The 15,000-nt window shown below is 42.5% G+C and overlaps 2 protein-coding genes across 4 annotated transcripts in view; one reads left to right on the top strand and one right to left on the bottom strand.

Annotated features, from left to right (window-relative positions):
- LOC143037857 (regulator of G-protein signaling 7-like) overlaps window positions 1-15,000 on the top strand; it is a 192,063-nt gene that overhangs the window by 39,380 nt on the left and 137,683 nt on the right. For all 3 annotated transcript variants that reach the window (XR_012967525.1, XM_076206439.1, XM_076206440.1), the window contains exon 2: window positions 12,051-12,194. Coding sequence is in view for 2 of the 3 variants with exons in the window: in XM_076206439.1 (XP_076062554.1) it covers window positions 12,072-12,194 (123 nt within the window). In the remaining variant the exon portion in view is untranslated. The remainder of the gene's footprint in view (window positions 1-12,050; window positions 12,195-15,000) is intronic.
- The window catches only part of LOC143037858 (histone deacetylase 8-like), a 135,607-nt gene that overhangs the window by 80,474 nt on the left and 40,133 nt on the right, over window positions 1-15,000 (bottom strand). The window lies entirely within an intron of this gene.

Here is a 15,000-nt window from a genome sequence, read left to right as displayed (position 1 = left end):
TGTATATATATATATATATATACATATATATATATATATATATATATATATATATATATATATATATATATATATAAAGGCGCGCGTCATTGTGGCGAAAGGATTGAAGAATAAACCTCCTGTAGGCAATCGTGAAAATTATTTAATCGATTGTGCCTCCGTTAATAAGTTATTCCATATAGATTTTTTTTTTTTTATAAAACTTAAATCAGCAGGAAATGGTTCATTCTGTTGAATGGAGTACGGTGACAGGCAGAAGTACGTAAAGACGATCGTGCGCGTTTTCTACGAGTGTGACCGAGTCTCCCAAGGCACGAGCGGCAACGGAAAATAACGGAAATTACGTCGTCAATCGAGTTGTGGACACAGAGAAACAGACGGCGGGTTGACGTATATCGTAATTGACGTGACGGGAGGAGGAGGAGGAATGGATGGAAAGGGAGGGGGAAAAGATGGAAAGGGGACTGGGGAAAGGGGAAGTGGGAATAGATGGATGGAAGGAGGGAGGGAAGAAGATGGGGAATAGAGTGTGTAAGATCCTGAGATGGGGAAAATAGGAAGGAGGGAAGTGGAGGAAGGAGAACGTGAGGGAAGGGAAGGAGAGGTAAGGTGAGGAAAGGGAGAATAGCGAAGGAAAGGGAAGGGAAGGGAGGAAGGGGAGAGAAAGATGAATGGATGGGAGGCGAGGGAAAGGGGAAGGGAAGGGAAGGGTGCGCTTTGGGATGAGGGTGGTTCAACGGGATGGGGGTGGAAATGAGGGGACGGGAGGGAGGAAGGAAGAGGGGAAAGAGGATGTTGTGCGTTAGGGTCGGTGAGGAAAGAGGGGAGGGGAAGGGAGGGGAGGGGAGGGGAGAAGAGGGAGAGAAGAGCTTGAGAGAGGGAGGGAGTGGAGGAGAGTTGGGAGGGGAGAGGAGAAGAGGGGAGAGAGGGTAAGGGGCAGGAGGGGAGGGAGGGGAGAAGAATTGGAAGAGTAGGGGAGAGAAGAGTGAAGAGGTGGGAGGGGAAGGGAGAAGAGGAGGGAAGAGACGGGAGGGGAAGGAAGGAGGGAGGAGAGGGAAAGAAGGATAGGCATATAGGGAGGGAGGGGAAGAAAGGGAGGGTGGGGAAGGGAAGAGGCATGGGAAGAAAAGGTTTGAAGGTAGTCGAGATGAGTAGTGAGTGGGGAGGAGGAAGAGGAGGAGGAGGAGGAGGAGGAAGGGGGATGACTGAAGAGGAGCCTATTGTTGCAGTGTGTCTCTATTTCTTTCTTTCTTTCTTTTCCATCATGGCCAACGCGGAGTCACATATTCATATTTCAAATCAAAACCTAAATCTGTAATGGTGATGGCATTCGCATTTTCTTTGCACATTTCCGGACCACGTTGTATATCTCCAACCACAGTTTGAAATTTTTGACAACAGACAGCCTTGAATTTCACTGATTATATCTAAGACTTCACCATCGTCATCATAATCACGTCATAATTTGACCATACTAGGGCCACTATTTTGGAAATAGGAATTTGTGATGACTATGTTTCATCTGTTAACTAATAAATGAAGTTTAACTTCAATCATGAATTAATTCTTGTTTTTTAACTTCTTCAATTGCGGTATGTTGAGTTCAATTGAACGTTGATTAAGCAAGATCGTGTTTCTTTGGTATGATTGATTGATGTCATATATAATCCAATAAAATTGTTTCCATTATAACCATCATCATCATCAGTTAGGATCACACGCCAGTCCTCATGGTCTCTCCTAGCAAGCTTCCATACAGTCACCCTTCCATCCCACTCCAAACACCTCCCGACAAGTTCGATCAACTTTGTGCAAGCCATGAATTCTGTGGACGTCCCCTTCTTCGTCTCCTCCATCGAGTAGGATCAACATCAGTGGAACGTGCCACATGCCCATATAGTCGGAATTGACGTTAACGAATCATGCTGGTAACTGGGCTAGACTGAGTCTCACAGTAGTCTCTGGTTTGATACGAAGTTATTCCAGCGATACCCAATGATTCTGCTAAGGCACTTAGTACCAAAGATATCGATATGCCTTTTATTATAATGGTGATGTGTTAAAGTGTCTGTATCTAAAGGAAATGGCTGAGGATACTTGACTTGAAAAATGGTCTCATCGTCTTTCGAAAGCGGCAACAAAATATCATTGCCATTGATGTTGCTGGTTTACTAAACTCCAAACTTTGTCACCAGGTGGCGTTGGCGGTTTGTTACTACGTAGGTTTTGTGTCTCTGTTGCCAATATCGGCCGTGTAGAGCGACGTGACGTCATGTCGACTCTTACGCCCATTTTTTTTTTTTCTGGATCTGCAAAGGAAACAATTTCAATGAATTTCATTGCGACGTCAGCAAAATGACTACGGTTTTGGAAATTAGGTGAATGAAATCGTTTGGTATTATCTAAAACAAAACAGTAAAATGACGCCATTCTCTAACGCTTTTAAACAAATCTAGAGAAATATCTGGCCAGGAATGGGTGTGAGAGTGAATCAACGTCAAACAGGGATGGAGCTGTATTAGGAAGGATTCGACTCCACTGATAAAAAAATAAAGTCTGTCAAACTCACTCGTCTGTCAAGTTACACCACCACAACCCCAAATGTAGGAAAAAAAAGAGGGATGAGGGGGTGGGAAGGGGAGGGGGTGGCAGTGAGGCAGTGGCAGAGAAGGAAAGCGAACCTAATCAAGAACGGGAGAGGAATGAAAAATGGGGAGGAAGTAGGGAGGGGTCGAGGAGAGGGGCGTGAGTGAGGGGATAGGGGTGTTGAAGGAAGTAAGGAGGAAAGGGAGAATATGGGGAGGAGAGGAGAGGGGGAGAGTGTGAAGAGAAGGGGGGAATGGAGTGAAATGATGGGGAGGTGAAGGAAATAAGGGAGATGGAGAAGTATGTGAAGAGGAGAAGTCGGAAAGGGGATGGAAGATGGCGAGGGAACTTATTGGACAAGGAAGGGAGGACTTGTGGAAAAGGAAAAACTTATGAAAAACGAGGAAAGGAATGAAGGTAGAGTAATAAAAGTGGGAAAATAAAGGAAAATTGTGAGGACATGGAGGAGGTGGTGAAAGGAAAGGAAAGGGAATGGAAAAGGGATAGCGAAGTACAAGGTGGGGGAAAGGAAGGGAAGGAAAGGAAAGGAAAGGAAAGGAAGAAGGCAATAGCTTCGAAAAAAGTGTGCGGAGTGATTTGGGGGAAAGGAAGTGGGGTAAGGAAAAGAGAAGAGAAAGGAACGAGAGTGATAAGGAGAGGGAAAGAGGTATGGAAAATGAAGAAAAGGGAAGGGAAGGGAGTTGGAAGGGGAGTATGAAATATGTGGAAGGAGGAAGGAGAGGTGGGGAGTATTAAGAATGAAAGGCAATGGGAGTTTAGTAAGAGGCGAGTGAAGGGAGGGGAAGGGGAAGGGGAGGGGGAAGGAGAGAGGGAGGGAAGGTGGGGAGGGTAACAAGGAGAAGGGGGGGAGGGGAGTAAAGTGAAGGTATGAGAAAGAGGGAGCGAAGGAGAAAAAGAGGGATATTGAAAGTGGACAAGTTGAGTGACAGGGAAGAACGGAGTGAGGAAGGAAAGGATAGGGAAATGGGAGGAGAGGTAGGGTAGGAGAGAGGAAAGGGGAAGGGGAGGGGGAAGGGGAGAAGGGAAGGGGGGAGGGGAGAAGGGAAGGGAGGGAGAGAAGAAAGAGAAAAGGGAGGAAGGAGAAAAAGGGAGGACAAGTTGAGTGACAGGGAAGAACGGAGTGAGGAAGGAAAGGATAGGGAAATGGGAGGAGAGGTAGGGTAGGAGAGAGGAAAGGGAAAGGACAGGGGGAAGGGAAGGAGAGGGAAGGGAAGGAGGGAAGGAAGAGATAGAGGGAAGGAAAAGAGAAGAAGGCAGGGGTAAGAAAAGGGAAAAGGAAAGAGCGAAAAAGGGAAGGACAGGGCTAAAAGGAGAGAGGAAAGTGAAGGAGTGAGGAAGGGAAGGATAGGGGGAGGGAAAGAGAGAGAAAGGAAGGGCAGGGGGAAGGGAAGAAGGAATAAGTTGGGAAGGGAAAGAGAGATGCAAAGAAAGGGAAGGGTAGGGGAAGGGAAGGATAATGGAGGGAAAGAGAGATAAAGGGAAGAGCAGGGGGAAGGGAAGGAGGGAAGAGGGAATAAGTTGGGAAGGGAAAGAGAGAGGCAAGGAAAGGGAAGGGTAGGGGAAGGGAAGGATAATGGAAGGAAAGAGAGATAAAGGGAAGAGCAGGGGGAAGGGAAGGAGGGAAAAGGGAATAAGTTGGGAAGGGAAAGAGAGAGGCAAGGAAAGGGAAAGGGAAGCAGAAGTGTGGGAAAAGAGTTGTCGTTGAATACCTTTCGGGGCAGGCAGGACTGACGAAACCTTTGCCATAGACACCTGATCAGACTCCTCCCCACCTCCTCTATCATTCTTGTTAAAACTGGAAGGTCACTGGAACGGGGTCTGCCTGGAGCTTCTGCCGCAGTGTGAACTGTTACTCGGAAAAGCCACATCGTTTCTATCCAGAACCAGCTGGTCTGAAGGCCTCCTGATGGTGTGTGTGTGTGTGTGTGTGTGTGTGTGTGTGTGTGTGTGTGTGTGTGTGTGTGTGTGTGTGTGTGTGTTTACCTAGTTGTGTTTACCTAGCTGTATCTTACGGGAAGGGGAGCTATGCTCGTGGTGTCCCGTCTCTGTATCTCGCCATGTCTAATTTGTCCTTAAATTCGTGTATTGTTTTTGTACACATTATTGTTTCGGCAAGTGTGTTCCATACATCCACTACTCTCTCTCCTCTCTCTCTCTCTCTCTCTCTCTCTCTCTCTCTCTCTCTCTGTGTGTGTGTGTGTGTGTGTGTGTGTGTGTGTGTGTGTGTGTGTGTGAGAGAGAGAGAGAGAGAGAGAGAGAGAGAGAGAGAGAGAGAGAGAGAGAGAGAGAGAGAGAGAGAGAGAGAGAGAGAGAGAGAGAGAGAGAGAGGCCAGCCGAAAGCTGTCACCCTGGACTACATTACCGCATTAAATGTTACAACTTTCCAGTGGGCTCTAGAAGTAACGGGGCCAAAAGGAATGTAATAAAAGGGATAGAATTTTTCTGTTGCGTGCCAGGTGAATATCAAACCCCCTCCACTTGTGTGTGAACGGTCCATGCAACAGCTGATTTCGGGTGCAATTTGCCTTTCAGTTGTATTCCAGACGATGATGATAAGGCCCAGCGTGGTGATCATGTCAAATCCACGGGCAAGTGACTTGAGTCTACAACTATCACCACGCCTGCCTTGTGGAATGGCTGGTATATATTCATTATGAACACAGTTAAACCCTACTGGACGGAAAGTAAGGAGTTAGGAAGGAAAGGAGGGAGAGAAGGAGAGAGGGAGAGAAAAAGAGAAGAAGGGAAAGAGAAGGGAAGGGAAAGAGTGGTAAAGACAAAGAAAGTGATGGGATGGAGAGGTAAAGGAAGTATAGGGAATGGGAAAGTGAGGGGGAACAAACGACGGGATGGGTTGAGTGGAGGCGGTGAAGTGAGGGAGAGCAAGTGGACGGTCGATTTAACTCACTTCTTTTATAATGACCTGAAGCTTACATACAAAGGATTCGACGTTTAGTGAGGCTGCATGATGTATTGCCTCACGGCTTAATCTTCATTAAGGGGGCGCCTCTTGGAGGTTGAGAGGATATACGAAGAGGAAGAGGGAGTGGGAAAGGAGGGGATGGTGACAACAAGGGGGTAGTTGGAGTCGGTAGTGGAGCAGGAGAGGAGGAGGAAGAGGAGGAGGAGGAGGAGGAAGAGGAGGAGGAGGAGGAGGAGGGGGGATGAGTCGAGGGCACAAAGGCGCAATTCGCGTTGATTGGCAGCCTTGCCTGGCCTGGTCTGTCCCTCCTTCTCATTACCGAGCGACCGTCTATCTGGTGGCCCGGGGACAGGCAGGCCCCTCTGTCCACTCATCTTACTGTCTCTCCATGTCTCACCCACCCACATGTTCCTGTCTGGACGGATCCAGACGGTCCGTCTCCATTCCTCCTACTTTCTCTGTCTTCACTTTCTGTCTAGGTACACCCAGAAGGGTACTGTCTACTGTACACTCCGTCTTTTCATTCCTACTCCTGTCGAGGACACAGATAGGTCCTGTCTATTTTTCCCTCTTTCTTCTCCTCCCCTACCCCGGCGACTTCCTGTCTAGACGGACCTAGACAAGTCCCGTCCATAGGAGCGAGTCTAACCTGCAATGTCCTGTGTGGAATTTCGATCATAGCTAAAGGTAAACCACAACAGCTTTTTAGAAACACCCTTCTAGGACGCCAGAAAGGAGGAACGGATGTCAGTTGGAGCTCGACACTAAACCCAGTGCACTTTCTGCCACTTTTCCTTTTTTTGTTTCTCGTTTTCTGTTCGTTTTCCCGGCCCTCAAAGACATCACAACCTCGTCTTTGCTCCCGGAGGCCACCGTGTTGATACATTGATCGTGAATGGCTCCCCGAAGACCCCGAGGCAGCGGTTCTTAACAGCTTGTTTGTTCTTCACGGATCCTCTATTGATTCTCGAATTTCAGCCAAGTCGTTAGCCTCCCAGCGATCACTTCAAATCGGAACAAAACCGTCTGGTGTCCATCAATGAGTTACCAATTACTGTTTCGGTTTATGGACCTTCTTGGGGGAATAGAGGTGTGTCCCCAGGAGTCCCGACTGTGAATACGGACTTTGGGGGTCCTTCCTTGCCCTTGTGGTGGCTTTTATCCTTTGCCTGTGACTGCCGTCAGGACGCTTTGTTCCATTTCCTTCGGCACTTGACACCGTAGTGGGACTTGGTGTCCTGGATTATCTTGATGAATCCCTTTCGTGGCGGGTGAGGGAGGGGGGTGAGTAGTGCGTCTACTTCTCCTTGGACTGCCACCACCCCCGACCGATTTTATTTGTCCCCGTGCGTCAGGGTCGTTGGTGGTGGCTGGGACATAGAGGGCGTGCGCACACACGCACACATACACGTACAGTTCTTATGTATACGCGCGCATACACACACACACGCACATATATACACACACATGCGCGCATACACACACATGCGCGCACATACACATGCACGTACGCGTGCATACGTACACACACATACACAAGCACATACACACACAAACGCACACAAGGGGAGTAGTAACGACGTGCTATGCTTGTAGAGCTTTCAACCCCTGAGCGAGGCTCGAACTCGGGCTTACATCGTCACGAGCCCTTGACACTAACCATTGTGTGTGTGTGTGCGTGCGTGCGTGTGTGCGTGTGTGTGTGTGTGTGTGTGTGTGCGTGTGTGTGCGCGTGTGTATGTTTTACCTATTTACACTCTTGGGATCCTGTCACTTATTCTCCAGTTATCGTATCACGTTTTAAGCTCATGTATGTTTCCAGTTTGTACCATATCATCTTTTAGGGTCTTCCAAGAGTTTACTTAAATATTTGTGAAAACTGCGATTCAGTCACATCCTTCAGCGATGTGGTCTTCAACTTGTTCCCCCGACCTCTTGGTGCTTTCACATCTCAAGTCAAAATATTTTCTCTGTCAGCTTTGTTTACCTTCTTCAATAAGCTGAACGCCGCAATCAAATCTCCTCTTTCTTTTCGATCCTTTAACAATGGCAAGGACCTATCTAATGCTTCTGGTTTCTCCTCGTAGGATTTGTCTGGCAGGCTGGGAGTCGTTTTGGTTCCTGATTCTTTGCATTCTCTCAAACTTGTTTCTACTTATCTAATATGGAATGGATTAGGATCACTATGATTTTTTTTTATCATCTCTTCGTTCTTGGAGTCAAAGACCACCTTTATGTTACTCAGCGAACCGTAAATCTCCCAACCGGTTTTATTGTTATGTTTGTCTGGTGACAGGTCATTCCATATCAACATTCCTAGACCTTTCTCCTGCTTCGCTTTTGTAATTGTCTCACTTCATTTTATATATCTAAAATTTGGTCTTCTTGGGCTGGTGCCCATATCCAATACTTTGCATTTTCTGGCAATAAACTCCCTTTTCACACTTGGTTTTGGGCATACAAGTTATCTAATTTTGTTCTTATAACAACCTACAGTCCTCCTTGTCTCTTACTGTCCTCGGGATCTTTGCGTCGTCTGCAAACATATTGGCGTAACTTGTTCTATATTCCATCATGTTGTTTAGTTACGTAAGGAACACTACAAGAGCTGTTAATGACCTTTGTGAGACTTCACAAGTCACTACCCTCCATCTAAATATCTTTACTACTACTTTCCCTTCACGAAACTTTCACCCACTTAAAAAAAATATCCAATATATTCCAGTTTCCACAGTAGTCGATTGTGAGGCACTTCCAGAATGTTTTTTCTCTATATCAAGGTATGCATAATTCACCCAGCCCTCTCTTTCTTTGCAGCACTTTGATAAATTTCGAGTAGAAACTTTCAAGCTTCGAGACACATGACATTCCTGATCTGAAACCAAATTGCTTGTCTGCTGAACGTTCATCTTTTCAAGGTGTTTCACAAGCCAATCTTTTACAAATTTCTCACAAAATTTCACCATCTTGCTTGTCATAGTGGGGGTAAATAAATGTATGTGTGTGTGTGTGTGTGTATGTGTGTTTGTGTGTTTACGTTTCCACCATGGTCCTAGACAACGAACAAGACTTGTGATCGACAGCTATTACCCTCCCGGATGAGAGCTCACAGCTCATATAATCCATGTTCGAGGATTTAATTCATCTTACAGGGTTATGAAAAACATTTCATTAATCCCATCTACACGGTGACGTCACTGACGGGTTTTGTTCTTTCTAAAGACAGACGATTTTATGCAAATAAGGACCCGATCTCTGACCTGAAGGGGGCGTTGGTCGGTCGGTCGAGCCTTCAGCTGGATGAGATAGAGAATTTTTGGCAGGAAGACGAAGTATGAAATGTGTCAGTATTGAAAAGGTTAAAGATGTACAAGTTGGATACAATATTAAAGATAATTTGCTTTTGTCAGACGTTCTAGTAGCACCTTCTCCAATGTAACAACAATGTGGTAATTGTATTTCTCAGGGTGAATGTGGAAAAAAACGTTCTGTGCTAAAGCTTGGAATTCTTAACCTCCATTATCGTGTGGTTTTTCCCTCGACTTGTCTGCGTGGGTTCCCGCCCTCAACTGAATAAAACCGTTTGGCCTTAGCTACCAGGAAATCTGTAAACAGAATCATCTTTCCTAAGTAGTTAGGCAGTTCGCAAACCGACGCGACCAGTTGCTTACGATGCCGCAACCAGTTGCATTGCGACTGACACATTGGTCTATTTAGATCCCCTCCCACGCGACTTGTTTCAAACGCTCCACCAAACGACTTTGTCTTCAGAGTAAATTCTTATTAAGTCGTTATCGTATCTCAGCTGAATAAAACAGTCTGGCGTGACCCATAAAATCCAACAGAGGACGTCGCTGTTCTTTGGGACTTATTCCGACAAAGGATGTTTATGTTCGTTTTCTAATTCTATTATTGACCAGCTAGTCTGGCCGCGCGTGAGTATTCATTATGAAAAATGAATAAGAAAACCCAAAAAGAAAGAAAGAACGAAAAAACATTTAACAACTACATAACGAAATTATGGCGAACTTAGCAATCTTGGAATCGAATTTGAAAATACGCTTGAATTCTTCACCTGTCTGTCACTTTGAACACCTTCAACAGAGTGACGCTTTTGGTGGGATGTCGTCTACCTGCAGGTCTGTCTCCAGAATGATAAAGGGTTTTGTTGATGGATATACTCCAGAAATCTAGATTTCAACACTAAGATCGTCTCCTGTCCTGTCAAAGTGGCAGACACAATTAATCTGTACGTCCCGTCACCGTGTTGATGAAAGGGGAGACGACGCCGAATGCCGATTGAAGCTGCTGCTGCTGCTGCTGAGTCTAACGGTTGTCGCGTCGACGCTTTGATTTTTGCATGTTTGTTTTCTTGTAAAGTATTACATGTCTTCGGTAACAGTATTACAACAAAGCGTTTGAATTATAGGACATGGAAGTTTTAGGAAATGGGTCTTCGGCCCCTTTATAAACATGTTAGATATTTGAGTAATTAGATTGTAGTTGCTGGGAGAGAGAGAAATGTAACTTCCTACAAATGGACATATTTTATCCACATCAGGAATAAAATAATATTTACATTGGTTTCAGATATAACCATAAACATCACAACAGAAAAAAGATGAATATTTGAATTCACTTCACTTTTCTGTTCCTTGGCTTTTAGCCTGTCAGGCGGGCCAACATTCTTCTCCAGTTAGTCCTTTCAAAACTTTCTCCCTAATCTCCTCCAACGTCCATGCATGACTGAAATATTCAAACACGGTTGTCCTTTCGTTTCCGTTATGTACATACATATACCAAAGGCTTTTTCTCCCTTACAAGGGAGGTAGCCAAAACACCATGGCATAAAATCCACTCCCACCCATTCTGTTATGTGAGAACGGTTTTATAAGACTCGTTAACTCTATACGTCACCACGTAAGGTGCATACAGGTTTATTTGTAAATATGTACATTCTCATATATATGTATACATATATATATATATATATATATATATATATATATATATATATATATATATATATATATATTGATAAGTATTTTAGACAAATTATTTGGATGATGGAGAACATAAACACAGGGGGAGGCACGGAACCCTAAACACTAACGTTCTACGCGATCGTGCCTTCCCCTGTGTTTATATTCTCCATCATCCAAATACATATACATGTATATACTTTCAGTCTAATTTTTACGATTTTATTTTCTAAAATTAGTCTTTCCAGCTGTCCTTCGAACACATTTTCTTAAAATAGGACCGACGAATTTAGTCCCACCATCATTTTTATTAATTAATTTTTTTTACTGGTTTCGGAGCCGCATGGGCCCGCTTGTGGCTGGTTTGGGCACCAGGCTCCTGTCGAAGTCCGCCATATTTGCTAAAAAATGCAAAAATAGGAAAGAAAAAAAATATATATATATATAGAGAGAGAGACGACTTATTTCCGAGTAGAATATTATATATGTTATACTGTAAAATAATAATAGTAATAGCAGTATTATTAATGATGATAATAATAATAATAATAATAATAATAATAATGATAATAATAATAATAATAATAGTAACAATAATAATTATAATGATGATAATGATGATGATAATGATGATAATAATAATGGTAATGATGATGATAATGATGATGATAATAACAGTAACAATAATTAATAATAATAGTAATAACAATAATAATAATAACAATAATAATGATAATAATAATAATAATAATAATATTAGAATAATGATAATAATAACAAAATAATAATAATAATAATAATAATGATAATAATGATAATAATAATAATAATAATAATAATAATAATAATGATAATAATAATAATAATAACAATGTTTTTTGCCTCAAGTTTCACTGATTGGACCTACAGACCCAGTGGCTGTCACTGGTCCTCGGGTCCGCCCATAGATCTCTCTGGGTAGAAACTTAGACCGTTGTCTGTGTTGTACAAATATGGGTCATTTTCTGGAGGAGGAGGAGGAGGAAGAGGAGGAGGAGGAGGAGGAGGAGGAGAACAGTCGGCAGTTGTCTGGTCTATTTGTGTGAAAAGGCGAAAGAAATACAGTCCAGGTTGTTAAAGGTTGATCTTGGGACCGCCCCGGGGACTAATTACCAGCCTCTCCAGGCCTCCCCTTCAGAAGAAGGCTCGTGTTGACGACAAATTTTGAAGACGAGTTGTAGGACCACTGTCCACTGACAGAAAACTACCTGTCTTTGGTCCCCGTATTCTGGATAATTATATAACTTTAACATGTTCCAAACAATCATCAGCATCATCATAAACCATTCAAATATTCTTATGATAGCCTAATTGGAAAGTGACTGTCGCACTTGTCATGAGGATGCCGGGTTCGAGTCCTGGGCAGTACCACATTTCAATTTCAGCATGCTGGCCTTTGATGGCCTAGAATTAAAGTGCATTGTGGTTGTTAAAATGTATTCTTATGTATTACTTTACCCGTGAGATGCAGTCCCTTTACTTGATCTTTGTCTTTGCAGGGTAGTATGGGCGATTGAGGTATGGTCAGCATGTCTGTGGAGCGGGTGGGCGCGCGAAGGAAGGCCGAGGTGAACAATGGGCAATCCAGCACAGGCGCCGCCGCTCCCAGCGAGGAGACTCCCAACCACATCGTCTACAAGAAGGTAAGGAACGGAGGAACTTGCTTCCCCGCCATCCCCCCAAAAGGGTATTCTGTTCAGCTCTTTGTGTCACCTAAAGGGAGTGGGGTCAATTCTGACATACCCACAGCCTCTTGGGAAATGAAAAGAGATGTGAGGCGAATTTATTAAGAACATTTCGTGTTATCTGGTGTTAGTTTTTCTTTCATTCTGGTTTCCGCCAATCCCCCCCGTTGGTCTCAGTAGTGTGGGCACATGCATACATACTCGTACATACATCCATACATTACATATATATATATATATATATATATATATATATATATATATATATATATATATATACATACATACATATATATACATACATATATATATATATATATACATACATATATATATATACATATATGCGTACATGCATGTACATATGCATACATGGATGAATACATCCATATCTACACAAATGTATTCATATATACATGCTTGTATACATGCATACATCCATGCATACATGAATGATTACATTCGTACATAGATGCATACATATATACATAGATACACACATACATACATAAATGCATGTATACATACATGCATACACGCATTCATAGGTATATACATTCATACATTAATTATAATGCATTCATAAATTCATACATTCATAATGCACTCATAAATACATACATACATATATACACGCGTGGAAACGTACATACAAATATACAGGCAAACATACAGACATAAATGCATACATACATACATCCTGTATATATACATTCATACATACATACATGCATACATACATCATCCATATTTACATACATACAAGTCTACATACATGCATACATACATGTATCCATTTATAATGCACTCATAAATACATACATTTATATTTATAATGCATTCATAAATACATACATATATACATACAAACATACATGCATAAGTACATGCATATATACATGCATAAATACATGCATGCATAAATACATTTTGTTCTGTTGAACACAAATTCCCTGGCGATGACTCAAACGAATTCCTCTGTAACTACGAATGTAAATTTCATATGGTACCTTATGCATACGCTTTTCTTTAGTGCTACTTAACTCTTCGTAGGTTTTTAACTTCACTTTCTTCTTCATGTGTTAAAATGGTTCGTGATGTTTCTCTGTCATGGTACTAGAAAAACCGTTGTAGGTCAAGAGCTGCCATATATAAACGGTTAAATTCGACATGAACGTCAGCCCGACTTCCGTGTGTAACGGTTCTACATGCGAGGCCTGGAACCAGGCTACGTTTAAAAACCGGCCATCCTTCTCCCTTAGCATTCATGGTAATATCGATGTTGGGTGGTGGTAGAATTGATGTACACATTAGGTTTGCTGGAAAGTCCCACTTATCCTAGTAAGCGCATCCAGAAAAGTGATGCGCCCTTGTTTCTTGTGTTCGAGGGTAATGTAGCGTACTGAATTAAGTTCAAAGAATGCAGTCCGATGAACTTACTTCGTTGGTGTTGGTCACGGTGACGTAAGTGTCGTCGATGTAGCGACCATAGAAAACGGGTTTCTATGCTAAAAAGATAGATAAGAAAAGACATTGCTTGGCACGACAAACGTCTGTGAACTACACTCCAAGAAACCATGGCGATAGAGGGAGGTACTGTATTCCGGGAGGTCGAAAAGTTCAGCATTGGTAAACTCGTTATAAGGGACTCTGAATATCGATAGATACAGTGTGTTGCAGGTAATCCTAGCTTGCTAGTGTACAAATTCCATGGAAGAGGATACCGAAATAGACATCCTATTTTTTCTGTCTATATTTTTCTCAAAGTGTGGGTTTATGTGTGTGTGTGTTTACCTAATTGTATTTTACCTCATTACATTATACAGGAAAGGAACAACACTCGTTGGGTCCCGTCTCCTATTTTCTATTTTTTTTTTTTTTCTTTATCATACCTAGAATTTATGTATGGTTCCAACTTACTCTGTACCCTTGCCTTCCAAGTATCATATTTAGATTTGAACTCATGTACTGTTTGAGTTTGGGCTATATTACTTTCTATGTTATTCCAAGTATTTATGCATCTATATGGAAATTTGTATTTCTTCACATTCTTTAGACATGTAGTCTTTCTTAAATTGCTCCCATGACCTCTTAAAGCCTTTGTATCTTTAATCAGATCTCTTCTGTCAATGCAATCTATCCTCTTTAGTGACCTGAATACTGTAATCATATCAACTCTTCCTCTTCGATATTTCAAAGTTGGTAGACCCATTGGTTTTAGTCTATCCTCATATAGTTTATCTGCAAAGTTGGGGACCAGTTTGGTCGCTGTTCTTTGTATTCTCTCGATCTGATGTATATTCCAGTCTTGGACGGATTAGGGTTTCGATTATTTTTTTTTTTATCATCTCTTCATCCATATAATGGAACGCCACTGATTTTCTGCAGTAATCCGTATGTCTCTCCCCACAATCCTACTAATATGTCTGTCAGATGATAGTATGTCTTTCATCAGCATTCCCAAATCTCTATCCTCTTTTGCTTTTCGTAAAGGGTTCACTTTCCAAAGAATAAGGATGGTCTTTTGCCACTATTGCCCATTTCCAGTACTTTGCATTATTTGATATTGAACTTCATCTCCCATTATTGGCTCCGTGCAAAAATAATGTCTAGATATCTTTGCAATAGTCTACCATCCTCTTTATTTTTCACTCTTCTCATTATTTTTTGAGTCATCTGCAAAGATGTGAGAATAAACACCGTGTGAGATCGAAACCTTTATTGGTACGACGTTTCGCTTGTTACAGCTTTTTCAAGTACAGAC

Source organism: Oratosquilla oratoria, chromosome 23 (genome assembly GCF_046742065.1).
Source record: "Oratosquilla oratoria isolate Oo_2021 chromosome 23, ASM4674206v1, whole genome shotgun sequence".
NCBI lineage: Eukaryota > Metazoa > Arthropoda > Malacostraca > Stomatopoda > Squillidae > Oratosquilla > Oratosquilla oratoria.
This window is presented reverse-complemented; position numbering and strand designations above follow the sequence as displayed.